A 20,012-nucleotide genomic window follows, 5' to 3' on the forward strand; every position below is an offset into this window, starting at 1 on the left:
AAGGAGTCACAACAAACACACCAAAAAGCACATGGAGGCTGAGTCAGTCTTACACAGCTCATGAGTTACTGGCAGCTTGGTGTCTCTAGGTTTGTAAAAAGCCTCGGGAGGCTTCCTACTCACTACACATTTGTGTCCCTTCCACGTGTGAGCCGCCTGGAAAGCTGCGGTGTCCGCCAGGGACGCGGTGTCTGCGCCGCTCCCGATCCCGGCTCCGGCGGGAGGCTTGGGAAGCGCACGCTCTGCTTTCGGCTGAATGTGCAGGATGAGCTTTAGGCACACAGAGCCTTGCTGCTGCATTGTTCTCCAACCCCAGTCTTGGGCACAGAAAATCACTGAAGCAATAAAAACATTTAAGCCTGCGTGTTTAAAAAGAAAGGGGAGAAAAAGCCGTAAACGCAGAGTGGATTGATGGTGTTTTGCTAATCAGCTGGTGCATTGTGCTCCGTGTGCTGTCATGGCAGAGGAGGGGAAGAGATCAGCAGAGATCATCCCGTCTCCAGAGGAACAAGCCAGCTGCTCAGCGAGGGCAGACAGTGTGGAGGTGCTTTTCTACACCATCATCAGTTGTGCCTGGAACCTTTGCAGGGCTTTTAAAGTTACTCTCTACCAGATCTAGAAGACAAATGTTTCTCCTCTGCAGTAGGGAGTGCGATGTTCCCATCGCTTCCTGGTGTTTGCAGTCAGTGCAAATGTACTGGGGCAAGGTTGCAAATGAAATGCAGCAGTGGGGTTGAGTTTAACAGCAGCCAAGGAAGCTGGGATCCCTTTCTCGTCCTCACTAGGCTCTGTACTGTGTGCTGGTCTGAAGTCACTTTGGTGCCATGAGGGGGTTCAGCTGATGGGCTGTTTCCCTGCACTGTTGTACATTCAGGCTGCTGAGGAAAGCTGATCTCTGGATGCTCTGGAGTTTGATGTGACTCAAACCCTGCAGTGTTTGCCTGTTCTAGCTGTAGCGCTTGGGACATCGCTCCTTTCTCTCCCAATCTCCTGAGCAGTGCCATCAACCCCGATTCAACTGCTCGTGGTGGCACCAGGGATATTCTGTTGACCAGAGTAAACATGTCTTGGTGAAATGTGTACTGAAAGTGCTGAATGTTTGTTACTTGGACCTTTAATTCCTTCAGCTCCAGAAGTAAAACCCAGCACCAGCAAGACACAGAGAATGTGTTCTCAGTGTATGCTCCTGTTGCTTAGGAACAGCTGTCTGCAGTGACCCTGTGTTGCTGGTGAGGAGAGTAAGGATGTGTGAAACTGAAGTTAAACAAGCAGGATCATTTTTCCCCCCAGGAACTGTTCTTGGGTGCTTTGATACTCGATGTACTCCGTGAGCAGCAAATACTCTGGAGTTTCCTGGGTTGCACAAGGAGAACATAAATGAGGCTGCTGGAGGCAAAGCTGTTTGTGACTATCAGTCACCAAACCTCTAGTTTCATGCACTTCTTCAGGGCAGTGTTCCCTGAGGAAGCACCTCCCTGCCTCTGTGGTCCTTCACCGATAGGTGCAGGGGCTGATGGAGACCATGGTTTGTGTAGCACTTGTTTGTCATGTGCAGTTGCAGTGGAAGTGTTTGCTGGTGTGGCCACGTTTACCCTTGGCAGAGAGAGGATCAATATTGTGGAAGGTGGAAAACAGAAAAGAGGTTCACAAAAACTGCTGGATCCTGCGTGCTCTGACCTGGCCTAGCAAAGCACTTGAGAACAAGTGTGTCAGTTGTCCTGGATGGTCCACGTGTCTGACATGGATTGTGTGTTTTGCTGGGGCTGGTACCAGAGTGGGGATGTGCCCTAAGGGATTTAGAAAGCAAAGTGGGTCTTTAGTTCTGCCCCTTGGCTCTGAGCCAGAGCCAGATGCCACTCCTCTCACATTTACTTACCCTCACCCTGTGAAATTATGGGAAGTGGGCCTTGAGCATCTTTTCCCACTGCAGGCAGTGGCCTCCCTGGAAGGATGTTGGTTTTCAGCCTTGTCCTTTGCACTGGGGAGGAAAATCAAAGTGTTTGTTGTGGTTCTTTCTTTCGTTTGAGCTGCTGCCTCTTCCCTCAGCTCCCTGGTTGCTGATGGAGGAGTTGCTTTTGCACACAGTCCTGGATTTATGTCTCTGGGTTGTTCTCCTCCCTGTTAGCAGGGAAGGCACAAACATTTTCCCTTCATGTGTCCTCTGACAATAGTATTTGGGTCTTAGAAAGATTTATTCTGCTTTGATTTGTGCCTTGAGGAGCCCCTCTGGGGGAGACTGCTCTGTGAACAGGGGAGATGGTCCTGCTGCTGCTGCTGTCTTTGGTCTCTGAGCTGTGACTGGAGACCAGGGCTGGAGGAATAACTTCCTTCCAACCTAGATAAAGTGTCTGGAGAATCTTTATTGAGCTGCAAGTTTGCTTTATCACACTTGGACTTGCCAGCCCTGGGAACAGTTTGGACAGGTCGTTGGTTGGGGGGTGTGTGTGCAGGATTGCTCTTGTGCCTTCCACGTATTAAATATTCTGGTGTCGTCTCCTCTAGGGCTCCATGAACAAAACAGGTGCACTGGATGACTTCCCCCAGGGTGGTGACAGCCAAAATGCCTCCCAAAGAATTGTCTCACGTGTCTGAAACAGCTTCTTCCAGTTTTATTCCCTATGTGGCCCATCAGCTGAGAGCTGCCATTGCTGCACTGATTTATGGGGTCCTTTAGTGTTGGTTCTGGTGGCCAAGAAAAGCTGGGGCAGAGGAGTCCTTTGCCAGCTGCTGATTTATGAGCCCAGTGAACAGTCCTGAAAAGCACAGTAAGAATTCTCTGGGCCTGATGTGGTTCCAGCTGACTGGAAGCTCCAGGCTGTTATTTGACCGTGTGGAGTAATAAAGCTATGAAAACTAATTAACTTTTGTGCCTACTGCAAAACAAACAAGTTCATGCAAAAAATTACCCCACACTCGCAAGCAGCAGTGACTTTATGGGTTCCAAGCCTGTGTTTAATGACCAAGCATGTGGTGCCACGTGTGAAGAATGCCCCTTTTGCTGAACAGAATATAACGAGCTCTGCTGATCACTGAGGATCCCAACAGCAGCCCAGGATAATGTTCTCCTTCCTCCTCATTAATTATGTAGGTGCTGCGTGGGTGGAGGTTTCCCACAGGGCTGCGTGGGGTGGTTCCTCCTGAGCTGCACACACAGTTCATTCAGGGGAAGGTGCTCTGTGCAGTGAGTGCTGCAGCCTGCCCGAGCTCATCCTCTGCTCCCTGCTCCCTGCAGCTGGAGGAGCTCTGGCCCAGCGGGAACGCCGAGGGGTTTCTCTGCTCTTGGCCCTGCTGAGGAGCTACCCCCGTGCTGAGGGTGTGCCAGCTGGGATGTTGACATCAGAGCAGGGATGTTTCGGAGTGTCCTGGTGTTGTGTTCCCTGCCGCTGGCCAGGCACTTATCGACATTGTGGAGATGATCCAGTCATCCTACACCGATTCAGGGAAAGGAAAAGACTGGCTGTTCTTCTCCCTTAATCAAATTACTGAGGTAACCCTTCTGTCCCAGCCCTCCTGAGTTATTCAGTAGCCCCTCATACTGGATGTTTAACTCTGTGTTGTTACAGTCTATTATTGTTGTTAGAGTCAATTATTCATTTCTTTATTTATTTTAAAGTGTTCCCCCCCCCTCTTTTCTGAGGGATGTGCTTGAGTTGTCATGGCACTGAGTAGCAGAGCCCCAGCCAGCGTGTGTCTATCTCAAGCTTTGGTTTTCTCCACAAAGCAAAGTATTATTGCAGAGCTATTATTAACCCAAAATAAGAGTGTGCATACTCACTGCTATAGAATTCTGCTTTTCACGCATCAAATCAAGTCCCTGTGGATTTTCACCTCCCTCCCAGATCTGGCAGACAGTGAAAAAGGCAGCTATTTTTAATCTAAAATGTTCTGTGTTTCAAGTCCAGAGTACGAAAATGTAGTTTTTCCTCCTCATAGCTGATTGCTATAAAACTTTTTGTCTATAAAGGGAGGATAAAACTTCCTTCAGGAAGGGCAAAAGTTCTGATTTTGGGGCAACTCATCTTAGTTCCCTTGAGAAACTGAAAAACAGTGACAATCACTATACTTGGATTAAAGAACTTTCCAAGAAAGAGGGTGGTGACAGCCCAAGTGGTGTCTGTGCTGGTGCCCTGCTGCAGGCTGGGCACACACAGAGTGCCAGCTGATGAAGCACAAGGTCACAGGAGCTCCCTGCAGCTGGACAGGCAGAACTGTTCCTTGCTGAGCACATTGCCATCGTGGTTCCAGCCTGGCACAGCCCTGCACACACACCTGGGGCTCTGCTGCAGGGGTGTCTAACACAGCCCATCGGTCACAGTGCCCTGACCCTGAGGAGGCTCAAGGGCACACCGAGCTCTGAGCCAGCAGCCCTGCCCTGCCCTGTGCTCCTCTGCTGGCTGCCCCGAGGAGCAGAGCAGGGGCAGCAGCAGCACTTGCCTCCTGGGGCTGCCCGGGCCCTCGGTGTTCCTGCCTGGCCTTCCTCTCGCTGGTGTTGCTCACCAGATATGTCACTGAGCAGCAGCAGAGAGCCCAAAGGCTCAGATCTGATTAACCTCTACAACTTTATCCCCTGTTTTAATTGGATTAGCTGCAGGGGGTGGCTTGGCTCTTGTTCCTGATTTTTTTTCTTGAACAGGTACTTATCACTGTGACATCTGATGGAAGCAAAAGGCTCAAGTAGCAAGACCTGTGAATAAACAAGCAGTGTTTGCTTCCTCCCCACTGCTCAATTGACAGCTCCTGCCCTTCCTTTCTGAAATACTGCTGATGCCTGGGAGATGGCTCTGAGTAAGCCCTGCAGTTGGATCTCCTGGGAGGTGTGGGGATACCAGAGCCGGAGTCCCTGATTGCTAATTGCAGTTCTGTCACTTTGGGGAAGGATTTCTGCTTGGGAACTGTTCAAAGCAGTATTAACTTTCTGTGTTCCAGTTCTTTCATCTTTTCTCTGAGCTTTTCAGTTTCCTTCAGATTCTTCTGCCCCTCGGGGTTTTTGCTGTGGGTTTTGCAGCCACCAGGGCTGTGGGTTGTAGGGAATTGGCCTTACTCAGCACTGCCACAGCCCTTCCTCCTCCAGGACTTCAAAGCTCGTGCTCCAGTAGCAGTTTAGTCTCACTGGTGGGCACATGGAATAAGGAGATCAGTGGCCATATCGTCTTACAACGGGGGACAGGCTGCTACAGACCTAAAAAGAAGGAATTGAATCTGTTGGATCATGAAATTGCTTCTCATTCCTCGTGGTGTTGCCTGCCTGTGTGGTGCCCAGTCGAGGAAAAGGAGATCCAGTTGACAGGAGTCTTTTCCCCATGTCCATCCTGCAGTGCCCACTTTACCTCTTCAACAAGCTTAAAATAGAAGCCTTTTTCCTTACCAGAGCTGTCATGGATCCTGGATTGGTGGATGCTGGATTGGTGGGTCCTGGATTGGTGGATGCTGGATTGGTGGATCCTGGATCCCTTCATCCCTGGGGTGATGAAGGGGCACATGCTGCTGAGAGGCTCTCTCTGTCACCTGTGCAAAAAGCGTGAACTGTAGGTGTGATGTCAGGCCACGGTTCTGTTCCAGGAGGAACAACAGCTGTGGCTGTTACAAGATCAAAACTGCAGTTACATTAGGGCTGGTGACACTGCCTGGCTTGGCAGAAGGTCTGACAAAGCCTTCCAGGATGTAATGTATGGGATAAACTGCCTTCCCCAGCGAGGCTCAGGCCTTTGAATCCAGGCCCTGTAAAACAGCAAGGGCTTTATTGACTTGGTAAAAAGGGAACTCCAAGGAATCTCCTCTGTGCAGGGGGATGGATTTGTGGGAAGCACAGTTACAGTGGAGGGCTCAGAGCTGCTCTGCACCTGGGGTGTGTGGTGTGGTGGCCAGGCAGGGCTCAGCTGCTGCTCCCAGGGAAAACAGGGCCATTAAGAAGAATTACGATGGACAGGAGGGTCCTTTCTCCCATTTAATGTATTCCCGCATTTCCTGGCCCCTGGGCAGCTTGCAGGCTGGGAATGGCAGTTGGGAGCTGCAGAGGATGACTGAGCCATTAACAGGCGGAATCTGATGCTGATAGAAATGAATGCATTTCATGTTGCGAGGCTCTGCTTTGGTCTCCTGAGGATCTGTTACTCGGAGTTCTGTGGCTCAGGCTGTATTTGTTACAAAAGCAATACAAAGGGAGAGGCCCTGTGGTTTCAGAGGCTCGGCTGGTCTCTTCTCTGCGAGTATCACTCCAGCTTCTTCTGTATCAGATGTTATTCCAGGGAAGCTGTGAGGATGTGAGATGGGATGATATCTGCAAACAGAGCTGCAGTCCACGGTATCCTCAGAAACTGATACTGTTTTTCAGGAAAAGCCAAGTTCCAGTAGATAATTTTTCATTATTAGGCTTTCACTGAGGGATATAGAGAACCAAAAGGATTTGGTGGGTCATTAAAATAAGTCCAGATCTGCCACTGTGGGGTTTTAAACACAGCCTGAAATCCTGGTCCCTCTGAAGGGGCCTCGTTTGCCTCCTTCGGGCCCCACTCTAATTTCATTACTGCTTTCAGAAGGGAAAGGACTTCACTGATTTTAATTTTGCAGTGTTTCTTTTAGGATGCAGACACAGAAATATTCAATTTCTTTCACTGAGGGTTCATTAACGGAAGCTCACTCAATGTGCACCCCTTCCACGGTGGAGCATTCACGTGATAAATTTAATTTTCCAAGCAGGGGAGGTTGTGATGATCCCTCAGATGTTGTGAGGGAAAACATTGGTGCTTCTTGCTGTTCCCTTTAGCACTGAGGGACAAATCCTCCTGCAAGCCTGGGCTGAAGGGGCAGTAGCAAATAGGAGGATATTGTGAGAGGCACCATAAAGTTGTGCCAAGGCAAAAGGAACATCCAGGCTGAAATTGCCTTCTCCCCTGAGGCTTCTGGGGTTTATTTGAATATCTTCTAAGGGGAAGGGCTGGATCCAAGCCTTGCTAACAGCCAGCATCCTTCACTTCAGGCAAAAAGTCTCTGCTGGTGTGTTCCTTGGCCCCCAGAGCTGGGATTTCAGTGCAGCACTTTGGCTGTGGGCAGGCTGTTGTTGCTGTAAGGATGTGCAACTCTGTGGGTGCTGCTCCCACCTCTGCCTGATGTGTTCTCACAGGGGTGTGTGCCAGGGTCAGGCTGAGCACTCTGAAATTCCCCTCTTTCCCCTCAGCCCCCCTCAACAGGTCAAACTTACCCACACTGCCCCATTTCCTTGGTGTGGGAGGGATTGTCACTCAGCTTGTCTGAGAGCAGCACCACAAAGCCTGGGAAGGGAGGAGGGAATGGAGCTGTTCACCAGGACCTGCTTCTTCTGGTGACACCAGCTGGCAGTTTCTGAAATAATTTTTGCTTTAGCTGCCTCCAAACTCTGTAGAGTTGAGAACTGGAGGAAGCAACTCTGGTCAATTAAAATGGCCGTATAACTTTCATTGACATAATAAAGACTAAGGTAAATTATAAATAATTTTTTAATCCAATAAAATAGGGCGGGATGGGACAGGAATTAACCTCAGCTAAGCAACCATTGTGTTGTACTTCCCTGCTTACTTCAACACATATTTATCCATGCAGTGAGATTTGCTGGCATAGGAATGGTGAGGGAAGAGGGTGATGGCCGTGGGAGTTGGCCTGGCTTGCTCTTTGCTGTCCCAGGCGTGCTGATGGGTGGTACCTCACTGAGGGCCAACCAAAGCTGAACATCTTGTCTTTGTATCTCCTGTCCAGCCCCTCCAAGTCACTCAGTGTGATGAGCAGAGCCCTGTTATCTCTGTTCTCCATCTGTCCCTTCCTCTGTCATCTCCACTATCTCTAATTGTTAACGTCTGGCCTGAGGGATTGCCTCCTAGCACGGTGCTGAGGGCATCTCTCCGTGGGGGATTAGGGCTGCAGTGGATTGACAGGAGGCACTATCCTTGCTGTGGGAAGTTTGCCAGTTGTGTGGGAGCTCTCAGTGCTGCTGCTCTGCCACCTCCTCCAGTTCATGTCAGGACAGGGGCAACACTCACTCAGCTGCCCTGTCAGCGAGCACAGCAGGCCAGCTGTGGGCTGTGCACTGTGTGCTGGCTCTGGGGGAGCCTCCTGCACCCAGTGCTGCACGTGGCCTTTGTCATCACCTTCTGTGTGCTCACCCCACCTGCACCTTCCCATGGAGGGGAGTTCACACCTGCTCGGGTGGATCCCAGTGCGTGGTGGCAGTGGTTTGATGGAGGCTGTGATAACAACACCAGCGCTGGGGGTGCTGCCAGTGGCAGCTGAGATGTCACTTCTCACTGTGTCACATCCCCACGTGGCTGGCTGTGTCTGTAAATCACACCAGTGCTTCCCCGTGGCTTTGCTTTCTCTCACTGCCTCAGCTGCCAGGATTTCCTGGGACACAGTTTTGGCAAAAGCACGGCCTCCTTTCCTTGTGGAGGTACTTGGGATGTCCTTCAGTGCTCTGAAGCGTAGCCAAGGGCCTCGCTAAGCTCCCTGAATCCAGGCTCTGGGAGATTGTATTTCACTGTATTTTACTGGCTCTGCTTGCCTGTATAGTCTGTATTTCTTGCAGTGTCTGCCCAGGGAGCAGGGGAGAATCCCTTGGCACTTCAGAGGCTGAGGATTTCCCCTTACTGGGTTGCTCAGGACTCTGGTTTTCCATGCCCAGGACAGGCTGTGCTTTGAAGGTGTCATACCAGGGAGGGTTTCCATGTGTGTTGGTGCTTTCTACAGCTACAGCAATCGCAAAACAGCCTTCCCCAGTCTAAAGGGAAACCTTTCTATCTGATCCATCTCAGACTTTAAATCTCAAAGATAGCCCAGTAAAAGCAGCAGAGTTTGCACCAAGGGGCTCGATTTTGTGGGCCTCTTGGAGGGAACGTTCAAAGATGTTCACAGGGTTTAGCAGCATTGTTGTATTTACTTATTTGGGTCTGAAAATCCCTCTGGCTGGTATTCCCACGTCCCTTTAAGCAGTTCGAGATGCCGTTTCTTTTGTTTCCTTCATTAAAACTGTTTTTACCCTGGCTCGTGGGGACTGTCCAAGTAGAAATGAAAACACTGCTCGGTGTTTCCTTACCCATCCCATCAGTTCTTCATCCCCAGCTCCTTTCAGCCCCCCCCCCAGCTCTCCCCCCTTCCCTGCTCAGCGTGCCTTGAAGGGCTGGGAAAGCCGGCGCTGGCGCGTTCTGTTGCCCGTCTGATTGTTGTGGGGTTGTGTTTGTGTGGGGAAGGTCACCAGACAAAAAGACCACCAGGCAGGGCTGGCCAGGGGGGGCTCAGGCCCTCTCCATTCAGCCCTTGTGGCAATGGGTGGGAAGAGCCTTGTTTGCATGACAGGATTTCAGGGGGCCACTGCTTTTTGTTTGGGTTTCTTCCACGGCTGCTGAGTGGGCCCTGAAGGGCACAACAAAAGTAGAGCATCTCTGGGAATTCGTGGGGCTGAGGCAAAGGAGGGACTGATCCTGCCCAGCCTGGAGACTCCCAGCAATTCCTCTGGCTGGGCTCTTTGTGTCCTGTCCAACCTTGGCTCTGCTGGCAGCTCTGGATCTTCTGGGCTGGGATCCTGAGTGGGATAAATGCTCTGGAAGTTTTCTATCTGTGGAATGAAGGCTGTAATGCAAGGGCACAGCTCCTGCCACAGTGGCTGCTCTTCCCAGAATATTTTGGAGACTTCCAGCCACTTACTTTTATTTGCAGCATCTGCTCCTGCCCTGCCCATCAGCTCGACACTTTTGAGAGCGTTGTGTTGATTAAACAGCTCTGATTTCCTCATCAGCCCTGAGAGAAGCTGAGCTGTCCCTCCCTGCAGCTCTCCCCTCAGCCCATTCTTAGAAAGCAGCTCTGTCTGTATTTACCACTGGTGTGCACAAAGGCAAACATTGTCAGGGACTCTTTGTAACTGTCCCAATTACCCCGGCTTCATTTGCATAAGAAGATTGACCAGCCTGTGGCAGTGGCATTGCCTTGACTGGCTGATACTCAGATTTGGGGAGCAGGAGAGAACTGCGGGCCCCAGGCTGGCTGTGGCATGGAGAGGAGAGGGCAGTTCTGGCCCCTGCTACAGCAGCCCTTCCTGGAGGGAGGATAACTTGTCAGCTCCCAGCCACTGGCAGCACAAATCTGTCTGATCCAGATGGAATGGCTGCCAGTTCCCCAGAGATGCAAATCCCAGGAACCCCGAGCACGCCTGGCTGTCCCATCTGAGTAAATCCTTCTCCTGCATAGTGTGTGTGTGTTTATGTGTTTATTTTTAGGAGGTGTTGACCCTGCCTGAATGCTTTTGGGCTAAGCAGTGACCTGCCTTGTGTTGTCCCTCCCCTCAGGCACACGTAACCTCTCCTCCCTGTGTTTGGATTTCTTCCAGAGAGCTAGCTGTTCCTGCAGGCAGGCACTAAAGCCAGAGGAGAGCAGCTGGGATGGAGCAGAAGTCAGGAAGCAGGCTGCAATGGTATGATCTCCTGACCCAAAGCAATAGCTAGTGCTGCTAGGACTTGCTTGCACTGCAGCAGCTGCACAGCTCTCACTCCTTTTAGTGAATTGGGAATTACTCATCTTCTCTCCCCCTTCCCCCGCTGCCTCATGTAACTCGATCTCCCGGTGCCCAGGCCGGCAGATGGAAAGCCGAGGCACTGTGCAGTTTGCAGCAGCGGTTCCTCACGGGCTCAGCTGGCCTGTGAGCTGCAGTGTTCAAGCTTTGGCAGAGCAGCCCTTGTGGAGCCCCTTTCTGCCCCTCTGCCGCTGCTGGCTGTGCCTGCACACCCCCACCTCTCCATCTCCCCACACTTGGACATCTTTCCTTGTTGCCCGTGGATATCACCAAGCTTAGCTGCTTCCTGCAGGTGCTTTGACCTTTATCTTCCCCCATCCTTCAACCCCCTCTCCAGGATTTGGCAGCTGGGAGTTGTTGTCAATTAGTTATCAGGTGGCAATACAGCAGTGTGTCATGGAGGGGGCTGCAGCACAGGCAGCTCAGCTCAGCTCCAGAAGTATTTTAAGCTTCTTGCATCCTTGGGTGAGTTACTTTGTCTCTCTGTGAATTGGTGTGGTAATTCATGATTCAGTAATTGGGTGAATTACTTTGCCTGTCTCTCAGTTCAGAAGTGGAACTCCTTAGGAGGTGGTACCACAGTGAATCATAAAGAGCACAAATTACCATTTCACAATGCACTGTGTGCTGGAGACCTCATTGCTAATGGCCAGATCCAAATCTCTGTCCTTATGTCTTTGGACCTCTCTGAGAGGGATTGATAATCCAGTCCAGACTTCTCAGGAATTCCTTTGCTCTTTCTGTGAAGGGTTGGAGGGGGAAGAATCTCGATGTTTTTCTCAGATCAGGTGTTGCTTGTGCTCTGAGTCCAGGACACTCAGGTTGTTTGCCTGAATCACCCTCACTGGTATTGTTACCTTTGCTTGATGCAAAGAACACCAAAAGAAGGGGCAGAGCAGAGCCTCAAGTTGAAGCCCAGACCAGCCCCTCGTGGTTCCTCTGCAAACACTTTAAAGCCAGTTTAATACCAGTTTGTAGGTTTGACTTCCCTGATGTATTGAAAAAGCAAAGTAGGGTCAATCCCTAGATTTAAATTTTCCTTTCCATTGTGTTTGTTTTTTGAGGGGGGTGTCTTGCCTTCTGCTGGGTTTCCATCACCTCTCATTTTAGCCTGTGTGGTAGTGGAGTCTATTTATGAGCAAGCAAAACATGTGCTCCAGATACTGAATTAGCTTTAAAATGGTTGTTCCTGACAAATGTGAAGGGGAATACTGTGATTTAAGGCTGTCCCTTTTAGGCTGAGTCACTGTATCTTTTGCTTTGCAGTTGGGAAATAGTTTTGGCACAGGATCATGGAGGGGTGGCTGATAGACCTGGGAGGATAATGGATACCTTGGCCACCCAAAAGGGATGGCAGTGTATCCACTTTTCAGCTCTGCCAGCGAGGTTCAAGTCAAAGATGTGCCATTTCTGAATGCTTTGCTTTCCCCAGCTGTGCAAAGAGTGGAGGTGAATGAATAATGGAGGAGATCTGGTTGCAATTCCGAAATTCTGGGGAAATTCCCTTTGTTTCTCTTCAGCAAAATATTTATTTGGAGCTGAACCATCTGGGCACTCTGAATAGAAATATAAATGGCAATTTTCTAATGAAACATTTTGGAAAGGGTGATGTCCAGTGGTTTGGCCTTGCAGGATCTGAAGGGACGTCTTACAAACAATCAGTGCTCAGAGCTAAGGCAAATCCTCGGGCAAGTCTTGGCACGAGCGAAATCTCAGGAAATCTCTTGGCTTGGAAAAGTTTTGTTTGGAAAAAGCTTCTCTTGGCTTTTTAAATGGGAGCCAAGCCCTGCAAATAACACTGCTGATAACCAAACCCATGCATAGAAACTGCACCTTGTCCTGTCTTTACAATAATGCTACAGTTGCATCCCTTGGGCTGCCGCTGGTGATTATCCTCCTGCTTATCCCATGGGCTGTTTCCATGTCACTGGCTCAGTTTTGCTACATTCCCTTTGATGGGGGCAGCCTGACCTTTGGGGGCTGCCTTTGGATTTGCTCTGGGTTCATGAGAATTTGCTGTCTGGGAGCAAAGGAGGTGCCCGACGGTGGGGGGATTACTGTGGGACAGGCAACGGTGGCACTGTCTGCTCCAGGCAGCTTTTCTGCTCCTGGATTAAAGTTCACGCTGTGTTACTTGTCTCCCTGTCTAAGGCCCTGTCAAGTCCATGTGGGAAGCTGTTCTGTCTGCAGTGTTTCACTTTGTGCCGCTCAGCTCTCTCCCTGCCTCATCTCTCCCCCTCTCTCCCCTTCCATTCAAGCGGCATCTTTCAGCCTTCCCCATTCAGGTCTGTCTTTGCTCTCTGCCCTGTGTAAAACTGCCGTGCCCTCCCCACCATTCATCACCTCCAGCTCATTCACCTCCCTGCTTGCCTTGCTCCATTCATCTGGGCTTCCTCCCAGCCAGCCTGGGCTGCCCTTTCCTCCTGCCCCTTCCCCACTCCTCCCTTTGTGCCCCTGCACTCCCTCCTGGGGGACCATCCGTGCTCAGCAGTCAGCAGTGTGCTCTGGGAGGATGCTCTGCTAGAAGTTGGCCCCACTTGATGGGCTGATTAATCCCCAGTGGAAGCCTGGTGGGACTGTTTGGGGTGGATTTGTCTCTCTAGTTACCTTGCAGGTGAGAAGACTTTTTTTTTTTCCCCACTCTCTCACACTTCCCAGCTTGATGCACAGGAATAGGAAGAGGTTTGTGATTCCCTGACCTTCCTGTTCAGTCTGTTTCTGTCTCTCCCTCCTGGCTTTTTTCCCCTCTGTTTGCAGCAGTTGCAGCTCTCAGGTGACTCTTTGCAGAGGTTGTTTTGCTTTCCTCATTCCTGAGGAACATAACATGAATACTCTTAATTTTGCTGGCTCCTTAATTCTGGTTGTTGCCTGTGTCTTCCCTGCTTCCTTCTTTTAAATCACCTACACTGAGGCTGTATCAGTTTTGGAAACCCATCTCTGCACTTGAATGTGTGTTTTAAGTGTTGCCCCGGAAATAGAGCTTGTGAATTGGAGTAGCCAGGGCTTGTTGTTTGTCAGTGCAGCCACAACCCTGTGCTTGTGATGCAGACCCAGGAAATGTGGACCAGAGGCCTCTGCCAGAGCTCCCTTGGCCTGCAGGGAATGGGCTGGGCTTTGGGTGCCCGTGGGGGACTGCAGCTCTGGGGGGTTAAACTGCACCCAAACCAGGCTGTTCAAGCAAAAGGGCAAGAGCAGAGCTTGGGAAGAGTGGCTGGACAGGCCTGTGGGAGGAACAGGAGCTCTGAAAGCCTGGCTGAGCCCTGCACACGTGGGAAATGTGAGCAGAGCAGGAATGAGGTGGAGAGGGGCAAGGGCTGTGTGAGTGAGTGCAGGTCTGACTGACAGCACGAGCTCTGTTGGGTGGGAGGCTGTGACGGGACTATCTACTGTCTGCTGAGGGTAAGAGGAGCTCCTGATACAGCCCAGGCAGGGCCAGGCTCTGTGAGCACCTGCCAGTCCTGTGAGGAGCACCCTTTTCCCTGATAAGTGTCTCAAAGAGGGATTGCAAACCCCGCTGTGGTTTTTTGTCAGGGTTTATTAAAAGGGATTCTCTCCTCGTTGTGTTTGGGCCCCACAGACACATTGCACTTGCAGGGCACAGCCAGCCCTGCATTGGTCACCTGCAGGGAGAGCTGCTGTGCTCCAGCAAGGCTTGGGCTGGGAACCCTGCATGGACAGCACTTCTTCCTAAGAAGGGAGTTGCATTCCTGTTGTGGAGTTTATTAAGTAGTGATTTGCTTTAAAACTTCAGATGCATTTTCTGCCTGTTTGAAAACTTGTGGCAGACACAAGTCTATAAACACTGTGCCTTGTATCCACCAAGAGCAGATGAAAATCCAAAATGCACCTTGATTTTTCTGATTTGTGGCTCTGCAACTTTGGCACTTGGACAAATCTCTTCTACCCTTAGACCAAAGTATATTTGACACAGCAGACTCTGGGAAAGTGCAAACACTGCAGAAATGAGCAATGCAGCCCTGCATGCAGGGAACCTGCAGTCTGGGTGTCATCCAGGGCTCGTTTGGATAGATCTCCTAAGGAGCAATGCAAAGCACCACAGCCTCCAGCAGTCTGGCTCCTTTGTGCTGCTGTAACCCCTGTGATCACCCTGCGAAGATACAAGCCAGGATTTCTTGCTCCGTGGTACCTTTGGGATGGTTCTGTGGTGTCCCTGTAACACCAGGTGCCTTCGAGGCAACCATGGGATGCCTCTGCCTCCCCCTCACAGGGCTGACATTGCCTCCTGTTCCAGTTCAGCTTGGAGAAGAGAGGAGTTTCTCTGCAGCTTCTGGTCCCCTTGGCTGAGTAAAGCCAGTTGTAAGACCAGTAGGAGGTAAATACATTTCCCAATCTGTTTAATAAGAGTTCTGCTCTGTGGCTGTTGCTCCAAGCAGAAGCATGGTTTGATCTCCAGTAGAGGTGGGTCATTGTGGCTGTACCTGTGCTGGGGCACTTGTTAGGTGGGGCTTTAAGGGATCTGTTTGGCTCGAGTTTCTCTGAGCCCCAAGAGCTGCAGTCAGGTCAGAAGGGAGCTCTTGGGGTCATCCACTCTCTCGTAATAAAGGCTGGGTTTTCTGAGTGATCCTCTGCCTGACCTCAGCCATTCCTCATCTCCCAGAAAAACTCGAAATTCAACTGTAAAACTTTTAGAGAGACATTTCATTAGTTAATAGTAAAAAATAATCAACTTCCTCTAATCTAAAGTTCTGACCTCTGCGACCTTTGTCTCAGAGGAGGTTCCTGTTCTGCCAATTTTCTGTTACTCTGGGCAGTGATCAAGTCCCTGCTTTACCTTCCCTTTCCCGAGATGATGAATTGAGCCTGTCAGTGCAGTCAGTCAGACTGGACCAGTCACCGAGTGCACCTCATTTACAACCCTGCCCGGTTCCTTTTCTGCAGGCAGCGTTACCTTGAGCGCCGTCACTGGAACAACCAAGGCTCTTTATCCCCCCAGTGGCTGCTGCTGAAGGTGGCATTCCCGGTCCTGTGAGCTGGCTGGCGTTCCTGGCTCGGGGCCAGATGGCTGTCTCTTTGTTTTTATTGTAATATGTATTGTTTGCAAGCACCCGCATTTACCAAAAGACCCAGCTCATGTTTAGTAACTTGCTGCTTTAACTCATCTGTGAGCATGATGCAGAGTGTGATGCAGAGTATGATGCAGACTGTGATGCAGACTTCTGCTAAGTCACAAATGAGAATCCAGGAGGAGCAGGAAGGAATTCTCATGGGACCCCATTAGTGGCATTGCCATGGGATGGGAACTCTCTCTGCCTTAGTTTTATTTTTGAGACCTGTCAGATGGCCTGAATTTAACATGTTGAGTGTGTGACAGCCTGAGTTTGTGTCACAGCAGGTCCCCAGAGACAGGGCTGAGTGGTGAAGTCAGACTGGAGTGGTTTCCTGCAGGAACTATCACAGTGTGACCTTGTCTCGGGACCTGCACCAGGGCTGTGTTCTCACCCAGGGAACATCAGCTGGACATCACCTGGTTTTGTTGCCTGCCCTGACTGATATTAGATCATTCCTCCTTCAGGAATGTGTTACTCACTGTCACTCACCTCCTCATTTGCTGTGGGTGCTGTCAGACCAGCAGCCCTGCCGTGTCCATGGAATTCCCACCCGGCAGTTTTGGGAGCAGGGTGGGTGCCTGTCCCTGTGTTTGGACAGGATTCTTGGAGCTGTGGTTGGAAGGGCTGCACTGCTGATTCAAAACTGGAAGAAAGGTAAAAAGCAGATCTTGGTGTTCTTCCAGCGTTCCCAGACTTGCAGAAAATCAGTTTTTGTAATGACTTTTCAAAATCTTTTGGATCAAAGTTACCTTGACCTGCTGATTCAAGACTATCTAACTTTAGCAGCTGCTGTGTAACATTCTGCAGAGTTACTGCTGGGACAGAAAGTGCATCATCATCCTATGATAGAGACAATTCCTTGGGCTTTTGTCCACATACAGAACAGAAACATTTCTGTCAGCTCCCCTGACTCTTTCACGCTGGTATCACCTATGCAACTTCTTCCAGGTAATATCAGCCCAAACCCCTGTTTTGGATGAGGAGAACTCATCTGCCTCACCTGTTTTTATTATTATTTTCCTTGTAGCAACAGTGATTAGAGCCTGTCTGTCTCCTGACTGTGAGACTGACTGTGCACCTCTGTGTCTTCTGTTCAGTTCTGTGCTCCAGACAAACACAGCATCCCACCCAGAGTGTGCTGCATCTCAGTTCTGAATGAAGGGACTTCCACATTATGTAGAAGCCCTGAGATGAAATTAATATTAATACAAGATTTTGAGATTCTCCGATAAGACGTGTCTAAACCCACATAAACCGTAATTCTGTGGTGGTAAATGAGAATATCATGTGTCCTGGTACTGTGGGTATTTAATGCCTTACACCCCCCAGGTGGAAAGTAGGGTTTGTTTTGTTTAGGCTGCAGAACTCATTGCCTCAGGAGATTGTGGAACTCTAAAAACTAGAGGGATTCAGAAGGGAGAGCAAGAGATTGGGCATTTGCACATTAACAGTGTTGGGGCCAGTGCTGACAAGCAGTTCTGGAAGGTGTCAAACCCCTTGTCTCAGGACCTAAGAAAACTCTCTAACTGTCCAGATGAGTTTGGTCACGATGATCTCTAGGTGGCCTCTTGTCCTCAGGCTCAGCAGTGAGGGACAAGCAGCACCAGAGCTGGGCTGGGGATGTCAGGCAGTGACTCTTCAGTCTGGCCCCTGGCCTGCCCAGGTTGTTGCTGCAGCTCAGGACAGCAAGCAGTGAGGTGTGCAAGGTGCTGGGTCAAGATTAAAAATTGCATTTGCACCTAAAAAAACCCCTACCACTCTTTAGAGTGCCTCAGCTTTATTCCATTACTCTTAATGCAGTGTCATAAATAATACAGCAGGAAGAAGCAGAGCTGGAGGAGGCTCAGTCTCTAAACTTGTCTCCTTGCATCAAGCCTTGTGGCACAGTGGAGGGCATCTCCTGCCACCCGTGAATCACGTCATCACCTCCCTCGCTGTTGGTGCTGCATCTCCTTCCCTGGCAGTGCTGCTGATCATGGAGCTCCTATTTATTTACCTGCCTTCTTTCTGAGGGGGCAGCTCTGGTTTCAAAGCCAGCACAGTGCTGTGTTTTGAATAATTTAGTTCTGGGTGGTTTGAACACTGTGTGTCACTCCCCAGCTGAGACTGCAGGCTGATTCCTGGGAGTGTTCTGCCAGGAGGGCTGGTCTGGGCAGAGGCACTGGAATCACCCAGAGTGGTGAACATGTCTGAAACCTCATCAGAAGGGCAATTCTGGTCCCAGTCTCCCGTGCTGGTGGCCCTTTGCCATCGCAGCCAGTCCCCAGCCACGCTCTGTGTGTGCTGCACAGCCCTCACTGTGCTGGCCTCACAAACACAGGGGTGCTGCTTGTGCCCTGCAGATGGCAAGGCCAAGGTGCTCCACCTTGGCAATACCAAGAGTCAAATCTGATCCCGAGCCCCCTTTCCTGCCTGCCTAAGAACTGAGCAGTGGTGCACTCCTGAATCCTTTGATTCTCCTGTTCTTGTTGAGTCTGTGCTTTCAGTGCCTGTTTAGATGAAGTGCTTTTGCAGAAGTAACAACAGATGGTAGTAATGTAGGTCCCTTCCCTGTCTTTATGCCTAAGACGGTAGGAGAAATAAATCAGAGCAGAAATGTCTCTACAGATTGGCCAGCTAGCCATGACCCTGGGCTTCAGGCTACCCTGCTCTTCCAGGAAAAGGGAATCTTATACCAGCTCCCTCCATCTCCACTTTGCCACGTGCTGCATGAGACACTCACCCAAATCCAGGTGACAGCCCATCTGCTCTGGGATGAGTGCTGAGCTGGGGAGCTCCTGCTCTGCCACTGCAGCTTCCCAGGGAGCAGGTGTGCCTGGGAGCCCTGCTGGGTCAGGGAACATCCCCTGTGCGTAAATGCAATCTGGCTTTTGAGAGCTGGGGGTGCTTCCAGCCCCCGGGGTCACTTCAGGTCAGAGCAATCCAACGTGCCCTAAAAGTACTGCAGGGCAGCCCTTAATCACTTTCTGTAGTCTGGGCAGTGGTGAGTAAATTCATTATTTACAGGGGAGGCGAGGCTGCGTCACCAGAGCGCTGATGTTCCACCACACGTGTTCAGGCAGCTCAGATGAGGTGAGCAGCTGGATTTCAGTGTGCATTGGAAGGCACTTAACCTTTGACTGGCCTTCCTCTGCTGGGTCAGGGTTTTATCCTCTCACCTGCACCTCCCACTGTTGATAGAGAACAGGATCATTGAGCTGCCTGGAAGATCATCACCACCAGGCAGTGATGAAGCTCCCGCTAAAACAGCCCCTGCTTTTTGCCCTCTCATGTGGATTATGAGGCAAACTTTCATCTTCTACCTTGTCATTCCTTTAATCTTCATCAAAGCAGCAAATGCTACGTGTACTCTTGCCACATTTTGGGTTAGGTTGGTTTGGTTTGGTTTTTTTAAACAAACAGACTCTGCTTCTGAGTGCTGGGAAAACCTGGGCTGAATGAGACCTGGAATCCAGAATGGGGGAAAACCCAGACTGGATCCTTCAGGCTGCTCAGGGAATTAGTGAGTAAGGTTCCCTGGAAAAATGTTTTTGCCAGTGCTGGTGTCCATGAGTGCTGGTCCCTTTTCAGACATCACCTCCTAAGGGCAGGGCAGCAGCACTTCCCCAGTGTCAGGAGTCAAGCAGGAGAGGCAGAAGGTGGCTTGGCAGAGCAGGGGTCTTCTCTGGGAAATAAGGTAGAAAAGGAAGGTGTGTGCCCAGTGGAAGCACACACGTGGAAGTCAAGTGACATGGGGAGAACTCAGAGATGCTGCTGCAGGGACAAAATCCGTGCCCCGGTGTGATCCCTGTGCACACCCAAGAGTGCTCCTGTTGTGCCCAGCTCAGCTGTTGGCTCTCCAGCTGCTCGGATGCCCCCGGGGGTGTTTGCCATGGGGAGAGGAGCAGCTGGCTGTGCTCTGTGCAGTGTCTGAGTTTTCCCAAGATACCCATTGTCTGTCTACAGCACCAGCCTCCACCCTACTTGCTCACTCAGCCGTGTCTGATGTATCTTTAATTAAAGAGGAGGAACAATTTGAGATTTCATTTTCTTTTCTCAACCAAATGTCCTCTTTTCATCAGATTTTGCCATGCCCCCTCCCCTTATTTTTGTCTTGTGGTTTTGCTGTGGGGCCTTTAGTTTGCGGTGCATTGCTCTAACATAAGGAAGAAACGGGAGAAAAACAGCTTGTTTTGAGCGAGGGAATTAAGACCCTGGGTCAGATGGCTGCTACGGTCATTAACATATTTACATTTTTGCTTAAGAGCCTGGTTGAGGATCAGGGGAGTTAAGGGTGATTGTCATTGAAATGCGGAGCAAACCTTGCATGAAATTGCCGTTAGTGTCCCATTGTCCGGGGGGACGAGGGGGGGCAAAGGGCCTTCCTCATCCCTGCGAGTTGGGATGCTCCGTGTGCCCCGGTGGACGGGCACGGG

General features: G+C 50.6%; 1 protein-coding gene across 7 annotated transcripts in view; it reads left to right on the forward strand.

Moving 5' to 3' along the window:
• The window catches only part of RHBDL3 (rhomboid like 3), a 53,274-nt gene that overhangs the window by 12,542 nt on the left and 20,720 nt on the right, over nt 1-20,012 (forward strand). Inside the window, exons 1-2 of one of the 7 annotated variants that reach the window (XM_027882418.1) lie at nt 8,620-8,691; nt 10,346-10,429. The exons of 4 other annotated variants lie outside the window; for them this stretch is intronic. In XM_027882418.1, the coding sequence (XP_027738219.1) occupies nt 10,427-10,429 (3 nt within the window). In that variant the 5' untranslated portion in view covers nt 8,620-8,691; nt 10,346-10,426. Of the gene's footprint in view, nt 1-1,473; nt 1,502-8,619; nt 8,692-10,345; nt 10,430-20,012 lie in introns of those variants that run through there. 2 more of the 7 variants (XM_027882415.1, XM_027882422.1) reach the window with 2 other exon arrangements.

This window comes from Empidonax traillii, unplaced genomic scaffold, assembly GCF_003031625.1.
Source record: "Empidonax traillii isolate 1590-97213 ecotype Southwest subspecies unplaced genomic scaffold, ASM303162v1 scaffold105:size1093405, whole genome shotgun sequence".
In the NCBI taxonomy this organism is placed as follows: domain Eukaryota; kingdom Metazoa; phylum Chordata; class Aves; order Passeriformes; family Tyrannidae; genus Empidonax; species Empidonax traillii.